Source organism: Perissodus microlepis, chromosome 16, assembly GCF_051167445.1.
Source record: "Perissodus microlepis isolate ML-2025 ecotype Zambia chromosome 16, ASM5116744v1, whole genome shotgun sequence".
Lineage (NCBI taxonomy): Eukaryota > Metazoa > Chordata > Actinopteri > Cichliformes > Cichlidae > Perissodus > Perissodus microlepis.
The window spans coordinates 14,125,479-14,136,767 of record NC_140476.1 but is presented as its reverse complement, the minus strand read 5'-3'; the positions used below and the strand labels follow the sequence as shown (position 1 = coordinate 14,136,767).

General features: G+C 38.7%; 1 protein-coding gene across 4 annotated transcripts in view; it reads right to left on the bottom strand.

The window, feature by feature from the left end:
• Window positions 1–6,220: 6,220 nt before the first annotated feature.
• The window catches only part of galnt13 (polypeptide N-acetylgalactosaminyltransferase 13), a 37,061-nt gene continuing 31,992 nt past the window's right edge, over window positions 6,221–11,289 (bottom strand). For 3 of the 4 annotated variants that reach the window (XM_084907556.1, XM_084907555.1, XM_084907557.1), the window contains one exon: window positions 9,579–9,675. Coding sequence is in view for 1 of the 4 variants with exons in the window: in XM_084907558.1 (XP_084763684.1) it covers window positions 9,535–9,675 (141 nt within the window). In the remaining 3 variants the exon portion in view is untranslated. Of the gene's footprint in view, window positions 9,676–11,289 lie in introns of all 4 variants that reach the window. The other variant, XM_084907558.1, reaches the window with a different exon arrangement.

The window sequence follows — 11,289 nt, the reverse complement described above, 5'->3', positions numbered from 1 at the left end:
TGATTCTGTGCTTTTATAATGAGTGCAGGGGGACACAGGTCACCCAATCCCTGCATTCTGGCCCTCATTAAGAGGAAAAGGCTATTCACATATTTGCAGAGCAAAAAATATGGCTATTAGTTTGGATTGGCCATCAGCCAGCCAGCCAGCACCACGAGCTAGAAATTTTTAATTGCTGTATTTCATACATATGCTCACTGAAACAAAAGTCTGTACACTACTTTTGTCAAAGTGTCTCTCCTGCATGTACTTCCAAAAAAAGAGCAATTAACTCCAGGATACAGTGGAGCTTTTTTAATGACAAAGTCCCTTTGGATTATCTTCAGTGTTCATGATTTAAAAATCCTCTGAGGCCTCCAAATCAAGAGAAAATTAAATGTTCCTGATTAAATAGGTGCAGAGTAAAGTAAGAAAAACCACTTTTTTTTAGGAATCGAAAAGAGCCAAAAGCCTGTGTGCTGAACACAGCACCCTGCACACAATGCACCCAGTGGCTTACTAACAATGACTCTTGTTAATGCTTACATAGTAAAAGATCAAAATTCTAAATATTTGGAAACTGTGGCAGAGTCAGTGATACTGACAGACAAATATAGAAATTGGCTTTAAAAGTTTGAAAATGTAAGTTAGTCTATTTCAAGCAGGGCTTCGTTATCAGATTCAGCCTGACAGAAAGACAAGGTTTGAACACTTTGTGAACACATAAAAAGCATTCACCAATCAGAGAGAAAGAGAAGGGAGATTTGAATCCTCATCAACTGTTTGTCTGAAATGTGAAATGTGCTCGCCACTCCTTTCATAAAATTGTTTGCATAGCTCAAACTGTAACTCAGATCAACCTGGGTTAAAAATCATGAATCCTTTTGCCTTTATTTTGCTTTGTTTTTTATTTGTGTGTGTGAGCATGTGAGTTTAGCCCGTGATTTTCATTGAAATGCTGCTAAATTCTAGGAAGTAGAGAAGAGAAATGTTTCATCACTCATCCAAGTGACTTCCTCCGTCTCAGCCGACTGCGGGTTTCCCTAATCTTATAAACAGTACATTTGCATAATGACCAAACCTAGCACCACTGACTAACACCATTGTGAGAAGGTGAAAGATGTACCCTTAGGCTCCCTCCTCAATTCAGAGATGGTATGCAGGAACCTTTGAAACTGCACAGTCCTGGTTACTGGAACCGTTTGTCATTGTGTACCTTTACTTTCATGTAATTCACAACAAAAGCTCCCATTTCCACATGGATTGATTTCAGGTTAACTTACAGCCACAGAGACAATTACAAAAAAAAAAGATCATGCAGTGTTAGTAAGTGTTTTTTATCCAAACATGCAGAACTTATCAACTGTATGGGAGTCTATAGAAACCATTAATTGAAGCATCATTCAAGCATCCCCAACCCTGCAGACACGCTTCTTTAATTCTGCTCAGCACATACGGTAGGCCTCGTCAGTGACAGCTAAATACAAGAAAGAGGTTAAAGTCCGGGCATGTTCTTGTCACACACCAGGAGGCAGCTGATGTGTAACACTGTGCACTAAATTGGAATATATGCAGATGAGTTCTCATCTAATAATGAGAGAATTTTAAAAAGTAGTGCATTTTGCTTCAACAAAGAAAAAGGAGTTTTCTCCACCAAAAGCACTTCTTCCATTTGCCATCTATAACCAGCGCTTTCCATGCAGATGTCAGTTATGCAACAGCTAGTGTCATGTGTTAGTCAGTGATCAGAAATACTTTGATGATCTTCTGTAACCCATTTCTTAAAAATAGCCTGGGCAAAACCTGATGGGCGGGTGAGGATGGGATTGATTTATTAATCTAATCAGACCAATGTAGGACACTAGATGCATTTGTCCCCCTCCCTAAATCAGCTAGGATAGCACTTGAGGTTATTCTCGGAAGATCAGCCATCATGTCAGGCAATCTTCTCTTATTTTCTATCTTCCTTTATAATCTCTACAATCAAAGACAGTGCAGGGAAAACCGCCTCAGCTTTGATGCTGGCTTTGATGGATTTGTTCTTCTACGCCCCCCACAAATTTACGACTTCCTCACTAAAAATTCTCTGTAATCTTATTTAGCTGCTACAGTATTGATTTCTTGAATTTTGAACAAGCAATCCTCTTCTTATAAAAGATGTGTGCTATGTCTTTTCTCCCTGCAAAGATTAGGCTTTAACATGATCTGAAGCATGCTCATTGGATGCTGAAGCATTATCAGACTCTCCTCTATACTTGGCATGTAATGTAAAACCATGTGGTGGATAAGAAGAGCAGCATCTCTAAACAAAAGGGCACCCTGGGAGTGCATTCAATGAGCCCATGGGGCAATGCCCTATTTTGCAATTTAAAAGAAAAGGATATATTGCAGACACACACCATACACATAAACTGAACGGCTTCTTCCTTTGCTACACCTCTGCACCAAGTTTCATGACATTCACCTCACACCCACCTCAGCCCTTGCTTTGGCGGAGAAATGGGAGTAAAGCAATTGGGTCACAATGTGGTGCCTCCAAGGGACATATGAAATTGTCAGCATCTTGTGGTAATCAAATGACATTACAGCTTTTTGTCAGTGATTGAAAGAGATGGCAACATTTAACCGCAAAACAAACTATCATACCTCTTACAGCTACGCAATCATAGATTTAAAAAGAGATAAAAATTGTAGGTACACTGAACAGCAAATGGGAATATTATTCTGCGTCTGTTGGTTTTTCTGTCCCTAGCTGAAGCGAGACCTTATTAGTTGTTGCCTGGGTCAAAAATAGCATCTGAACAGGAGTGCTTTGTCGAACAGCTCCTGGAGATTGATGATTGATTACCACACAATTACTGCTGAAAGCAGCGGGGCCCTTCCTCCTAATCACTGCTTTCGTCGTAAAAAGGAGATTATCACATAGGAGAAGCTTGTTAGAGCCACTTCCTCCCTGAAAATCAATAAAAATTACTCAAGAGATGGCAAGCATACATCAGAAATGTCTCAGTTGAATCCCTAGGCTGGCTCTGCACATCTACAGGCAGGTACTGTACATTATTCTCGGTATGTGTGGGTGCCTCCTGTGGCAGTGGATGTTACCCCATCTGAGATATTAGCCTCAAACTATGTCTAATTAAAGCTGCTTTCCAACGTAGGCGCTCTGGAACTTTAGGTCCCCTCAACAATTAAGTGCAGGATTTCTCCTTTGGTCTCAAGCGAGGCGAAAAGACACATCCAGAGGTTTGATTATCCTCTCTCTCTTTTACTACCCATTATTGGATTCACTTAGTTGATGGAAACCTATACATAGTGCAGGGGAGAGCCAGGCAGACCGGTATACAATCAAGCAAACTGCAGATACTTGGAGGGATAGGACACAAAATGTACAGCCTTGGATTTGAAGTCAGGGCACGAAAGTGTTGAGTTTCTTGTCATGATGGTTTAATGGAAACGGGTTAGGGAGACTATCAGACTTAAGGAGACAAGAGGTTCAATTGCTCCTGTTGCGTCCTTGGAAATTCCACCAGGATGGGCTCAAGGAAAAAAAACAACAAACAAAAATGAGCTTTTCTATAAGCAACAGTAGTCATGATTTAAAGGGGAAAAAAACTCAAGTTAATGCTTGGATTTACCTTTAAAAGGATGGCATTTACCAACCTTATTAATAACACTATTTATAATAACCCACTAAAACACATTTATGCACTTCAACACAATTATTCTATTGTTTATACTGTTACTTTTGTATTAACTATAACTAACTGCAACACACAAGACACAATTTAGTGCACACAAATCACACACTGTCGTCTTTTATTGCCACATGTAGCTGAATGCACTGCAGTAAGTCTCACACACCGGTGCTGCAACTTAAATATTTCCTTTGCACTGATTTGATTTTGCTGGTGACACAAATACTACTGTAAACCTAAGGTACTTTTATAGTGTGCATCCTTGGCTTCTGAATGAATTCACGTTTTTGAATAAAACATTAAATAATTCCCTTGTGTTTTCTAAACAAACAGTCTCAGGAATAATAGGGACTTTGTTGTGTAAAATGGGGGAATTAGACATGGTGTAATATGGTCTTTGGTCTCTAGATAAAACCACCTATTTATACAGTATTTCCTGAGCATAAAAAAAGACCATGTTTTAAATAGCGGAGAACTGCAGAGTCTTCATCGTGAGGATGTTCTACCTTCAAGAGCGACAGAAAGCTGCAGACAGCCACAGATAAGGCTTCCATTAGGGCTATTATTTTAAAGCATCTCACCCCTTAATGGACCCTCCTGGTGTGCCCACAAACCCGCTATCTTATCCTCACAGGGCCCGTTAACCAGCCTGGGTTTCGCTTCCTACAGGTGTGAGACTGTCTGAAACCACAGTCAGTCCCCTCAGGGCAGCTGCTGGGAGCGCTGTGAGGCACTGATGTTTTGTCAGCCCCACAACAACAACTGTTAATACCTCTGCAGTGGGCACCTTAGAGAGCTTTGAGAAATACTGATCAAAAAGCTACCATAAGTGAGGACAATGAAAATGCACAGTATATCTGCTATGAGTGTTTATTATTTACCCACTATGTCTAATGAGACTTTAGGCACAAATAGTTTTTGTTTTTAATTTTATGCTTAAATGGTTATTCTTTCTTTTATTTGGTGAAAAAATGAAGACTTACACCACTCTCCTCACTGTAATTTAAATGCGAAGCTGAGCAGAAACAAGGAACATCAGCACACCCAACACAGTCAATATTCATTATTGGTCTATTTTTATATTTTTTGTACAAATATTTTTGCATGGACTTTGTTCTGGATTGCACTTCGAGCCAACACATCTCTATGAGGCTGTCAGGTTTTATTCAATGCCCCTCCTTGAGCCTGGTTCTGCCAGAGGTTTCTTCCTGTTAAAAGCGAGTTTTTCTTTCCCACTGTTGCCAAAGTGCTTGCTCATAGGGGGTCGCCTGATTGTTGGTGTTTGTCGGTATTACTAGGTCTTTACCTTACAGTGTTAAGTGACTTGTATTGACCATTGTTGGGATTTGGCGCTATATTAAAAAATATATATATATATTTTTGCTGGATTAATGATGCTATACCCAACAAGTTAAAAAGTTCGCTTCAGAGATTCTTTGTTTCATGTAGATGTGAGAAAGGTGTTGAGACTCACATACTTGCTAACATCATATCTAATCAGCCAATCACAGCCAGTGAATTTAGGCATGCAGATAATGACAGGATTATCGGCTGAAGTTCAAATCGAGCATCACCTAGGGGAAGCGATGTCATCTGAACATGGTGTTGTTGTTGGTGCCGGGTTGGCTGAAATTACTTATGTACTGGAATTTTCCCACACAACCATCTCTGGGGTTTAGCGAGAATGGATTGAAAAAGAGAAAACACCAAGTGAGCGGCAATTCTCTGGTCCAATGTCAAACTGGAACATGACAGTTCATTGTACTTAAACGGCCTTCATAGGCACCTGGTTACAATCTAATATATCTCATGTGGTGCAATGAGGCAGTTGCATCATTGATGTGCAGAAAACAAATCTATGCAATAGCAAATTCAATTAGTTCGCAAGGCAAAAGTGGGTACTAGTCAAGCCTAACTTACTGTATAAAGTGATGAGTGTAAGGATGTTCGTCAGCATGTTCAAATCGTTTTCTAATTCCTACGCTCTGTGCTAACAAAGAGTGGCAGCAGATAATATTGTGCTGGATAAAAATGCCGATTTCAAACACATTTACAGTGAGGAAGGTGTTTTATGCCATTTTTAGTCGTTTTACTAGTTTTTAGTTGGGTGACTACACTGACACCAGCTGTTCTTGAAAGTATTAACATGATTTGCTATGAAGTCTATTATGAAGCCTGATTTGATAGCTATAATAGAAGAAGTTGGAAATGCTACCTTAGTGTTATATCATGGTGGCCACTGGACTGTGGGCAGCACTTTGGAAATCCTGGTTCCAATCAATAAGCCTGACATTTATTGAGTAAGTCATCAAGCCTTTTTTTTTTCCTGATTCCAGCTTCTGAAATGTGCAGACTTGCTGTTCACACAACTTTTCCTGTAAGAGGTTTGAGTATAGAAAACAAATATTAAAAATATATGCTGTCCTTTTCAACAACTTAAGGCTTCAAGGCTAAGCCGTTAATTAATCAACTGAACAAAAATCAGACAAATGAATGAATATTTCAAATAATAATTAGTAAAGTTGTACAATTCATGACGTCCAGTGTCTGCTGGATATTCTGCTAGCTTTATTTTTTCAAAGCTTTGCTCAAAAAGTACAATTTTGTGTCTCAGACTTTTTCAGAGTCACCTGAAAGGTCAAGCCTTCTGTGATTAAAAGCACACAGAATAATGACAAACTCCTTTACACATAAAGCAAAAAACCAACAACTAACATTCATTACAATGTAACTCTTATAGTATCTTGTTGTATTGGTGTTTTTTTTCTAGCTCATAATAAAAGAGACGGTACAATTTGCTACATTTAAAAAGGACAGAGTAACCCCGGGTAATGAGATGTACGTGAGGCCTTAAAAGCTTATTAATCAACCGTATATTTTGGTGCGACAAGCTGTCAGGTGCTCAACAGTGAAGCTAATCATTATTTTATGTTCAGAAGTTTTATTTTTTCTACAAAAAAAAAAAAAAAAAAAAAAGCGAAATGTACAAAACAGATGACAAATGTGCAACCCACACATTGAAACATTACATTCCTGTTCTAACACCATGCACTTTAAGATAATGAAAAACAATAAATGTGTGTGCATAATATCAAAGAGGTCACTGATTTTCAATCTGAATGCCAAGCAGGCACCTGGCATCAGTTCAGTATTCAAGCCATGGGCAGTATACCCCACCCTTCATGTACTCTAGTCCTTCAGATAGTCTCCGAATTGGTTTTTGTGGGACCAATGAGGATTTCCAAAACACAGCACAATTTCAAAACCCAGAGTCAGCACTGTTATTATTACTTCCAAATCTATCACGTGATTTTGTTTAATCATCATTCAGTATGATTTGCAAGAATATTCCAGTTTTACAGCATCTTAGAAAAATAATTGGTTCTGTATATATATAACAACAATGGTGCTAGATACATCTGAACAGCATTATGTACAATACAATTTGTTTGCAGAATGTGGTGAAAGATATCTGTAAAGGTAACGATGAGTACTGATATACTTCATATTCACTTAATGCAATGATCAAGACTTTGTATCATTTATTTATGAGATATGGTAATTATTTAATATCAATAAGCTGCAATATTTTATCTCAAACCATCCTTTTCAAACATAAAACGCATCAACCATCCAAAATCACTAAAAACCAAACATGTAACAACTTTTATAAAGAAAGATTTGCACCCGGATATGTCATGATATCTCCTATGGAAAGAATTTGAAATCATATGGAAACTGACTTAAAAATAATCTTTTTGATGTAATGATGTTTTGATAGCTATAATATTACAGCGTGATTTTCTCAAAAGTACCTGTTAAAATCTACATTCATTCAAAATGTATCACTTGTATTTCTAGTCCAACACCAACATCATATTTCTCATCACCTGTAATAGATTAACTTCCATGATGTAATTCCTGTTGGAGTAATACGGAACATCAACAGCTGCGTCAGTTAACAACAGACCTGGAATTTCAAAGATATGTTTCAGGTATAGTGCTGTGCAAAAGTCTCGAGTTGCCCTTCATTTCCTTTTGCTTTGCTTCCAAAGTAGTTAGAGTTTCTTGCAATTTTTAAAGTGGTCTTGCGCAATAATTATCATTTGAATATCTTTAAAATTTTGTCTTTGGACATTGACTGCTTTTTTTTTGTTGTTGTTGTTTTATTAATTTCAGACAAGTTCTTGTACCTGACCATTTTCAGACTAATGTTTTGGGGGGATTTTGCATTTTCTTTTGGGGGGGGGGGGTCTATCCACTTAATAATAACCTATGACTCATTCAAGCATAAGAACCTAACCCAAGGGATAAACCAGTATTGTGGCTACACATAACAGACAACTTACCACAGGAGAGAGGTTCAATAGTGAGTCTCTATAGCCATCTGTAAAACAAGGTGGCGGCTCTGTCATGGTTTTGGCTGCAATTCAGCCACTATTACTGGGGGGGATCTTCAAAACTCATCAAAATTGATCAGATTTAGATCCACCATCCCCAAACACACCGCCAATGTAGTAAAAACATACCTGGATAGAAAAGCACACAATGAAACACTGTCAATCATGGACTGGCGTCCCCAGAGCCTGGATCTCAACATTAATAAAGCAGTGTGGGATCAACTTGACAGAATGGAAAGAAAGGCAGCCAACATCCAAAGACGACCTTTGAATGTCTTTTAAAAAGGCTGGAGAACTATTCCTGAAGACTTACTTATGGAAGTTACAAGAAAGCTGCCTAAGAGAGTTCAGGCTGTGTTGAAGAATACTAAAAACTGATTTTTTTTAAAGCTCCCTAGAATTATACAAACTGTTTTGTCTTATACTGCATCTCCATGTATGTTTGCATACTTCAATAAAGCACTGCAAATATCAAGAAGTTAAGGGTGGCTCAAGACTTTCTGCACAGTACTAGAAAGCATAACTTTAGAGAGATTTGTACAACTCTTTCACCAAGTTTAAGGGATCTTCATAAAAATGGTACTCCTCTTAAGTTAAACTGTAACAACTGATATGGGTGTCAGGGCTTCAACTGAAATTAGATTGTTCAGTTTGTTAATTTTGGGCTTCCGTTTTCTCTCGAGCAGATTTACTACCACACAGTCTCATGAAATGTGATAAAAAGACACGTCCTAAATAGCTAATGCTACAGTGGGCTTGATAAAGAAGAAGGAAAAGCATTTGTAGGTTATACAGGGCTACGACTTTATCCCTTCAGTAAATCACCTCAAGAGGGTAACACCTATCAGTGCTGATCTCCATATGTCAGTCAACAGTTGCAGTTAAAATGACCACCATGCTGCTTGAAGCATAGACATAGTAGACACCGACATGAAAAGAGAATGAGCAGCAAACCAGGTGTTTTCTTTTACGACTGTACCTATAGTAGATACATCAATGCCTGTCTGGATACAGTGGTGGTTATAGAATCTCAACCATTGCAAAGATGCGTCTCAGAAAATGACAAATGGTCTCCTGTTTATGTTTTTCCAGAAGCTAATCAGCAGTCAGTGCAGCAGATTCACAGCTAGCAGGTGTCCATCACAGTGTGACTCCTTTGATGTGAGTGTTTTCCATGCACGACCCGATACATCATTATCCTAGTTCAGATCTGTAAAAGTTCCCAAAGCTACAGCTCATCATATTTTTAGAAATGCAGGTGCCAGTGCAGTTTATCCTCAAACCTGTGTTGAACTGTAATATGATCAAATGGAAGAAAAGCTGCTGCTGCCCAGTTCTCTGCATTTCTTGGCCAGGATGTAAAAGCAAGAGGTGCATGATGTGTGGTAAGAGCCATCTGGTGAGGGTAAGGAAAGCCAGGGCTGGTTGGGTGGAGAACGACAGAGGACTCAGGTGAAGAGTCAGACGCTAAGGGTCATGTTACGGAGCAGCCACTGCTGGGAACGGCTGCCATTGCAGTCTCTCAATGTGGGGACCATCTTGTCGTCCTCAGAGGGCATGTCCAAGCACTGGTTGCTATTCACATGCAGCAGAGTAAGTCGCTGGAGAGAAAAGATGAAAAAACAAAACAAAAAACAGGCAGTTACAGCTGATGTAAATATATACGCATGACATATGACATTAAACAATTACAAGTTGAAGACCAACCTCCCCTGTGTTTTACAGTCATGTACCCTCAAAGATGCAGGTCATCACCGAGGGCATCAGTGCCAGCTGCCAGTGCCTGACTGCTTCAACTGTGGTCTGAAGAAAAGCTGAATCTATGCGCATCACTCAAACCAACCCTCACAGATTCATTTTAACTACTAATTTCCCAAATTTCAGCTTTGTTGTACCATTGACCCAGTAAATAAACTTAAGTCTGTGCCTGCACCATTTATTAAAACAATAAAAACAGAATGACAAAATAAGGAACATCAAGAGAAAAAGACTTGAATAAAAAAGGGTTACCCCTCATACAATACATCTCTCACTGTGAAACGCTGTGGAAATCGAGGCTCCTGTCGGGGGAGAAACTTGTCATTGGCACTTTAACAAAAGGATGTTTCTGTGATTGACTGAGCTTCAAAAGCATCAACCTCTCTAGAGCCAACTTCCCCCCCCACATTCAGTGGTAATGGGAAAATGAGTTGTTTTAATGTTAAAACCACTGCAACAAACTCGCTACAGTGTTTTCAGTTTTATCACCATGTTTAGGTTTGCAAACTCCTGTATGTTCATTGAATAGCAGGTGAAGACACATCATGAACAAGTGGATCACATACAAAGTAAATGTAGACCTCTGCATACATTTGACCTTAACAAGGAGGTCTACTGAGGCATTTTCTAGTCTTTAAAGCTGATTTTTTGACCATTAAAAAAGTGATTATATTCTGATTACGAATGGAAATAACACATTGTTTACACATCCAGCAATTACAAAGCAGATTTAAAAATTAATGTAGGGTCTGTTTATACTCCGTTTTTATCTCTGTTTTGGTCTGTGCCATCAACAAAGGAAAAGATCCGGTCCTGTAGCTCCTAATTTTCACCAACCATTCACTGCAGGCCAGAAAATCAAACCAAAGAGCTGAAATGATAGCGATGTGAGGTGATAATAATGTTTGTTCCTCTGAGTGACCCTTATCACATACATGTGGTGATCTGGTCCATTCTCAGGAACAATAATAAACAGTTTTAAATATTTATTTATTCCAATTATTAAAATAACCTAGGAAAAAGAGTTTATTGTTAACACTGCAGCTCATTATATTTACTTTTTGATCAAAGTGCTCCAGTATAATAGGCACCATTAGCACCAGCAGTAATACTGCTGGTGCTTGTTAGCACTGACCACATCACGATTATTTATTCAACACCATGCTTAGGATAAACTGTGTTTTTATTGTTAATGCAACACATTATAGTAGCATCTTTTTTCAGAACAGATAACAAGTAACCAGGGATCACGAGGAGAGGAAAAAGGTTACAATGTGACATTAGTTGCAACAAATTTCTCTACCCTAATGATTGTGTGTGCCTTAATCAGTACACCACAATGATTGCCTCTCAGTTGTGTAAAATCTGATAAATTTTCCATTTTTGTTACTATGGTTGCTGTAGCTCAGGAGGTAGAGCAGATCATCTACTAATCAGAAGGCTGGTGGTTCGATATC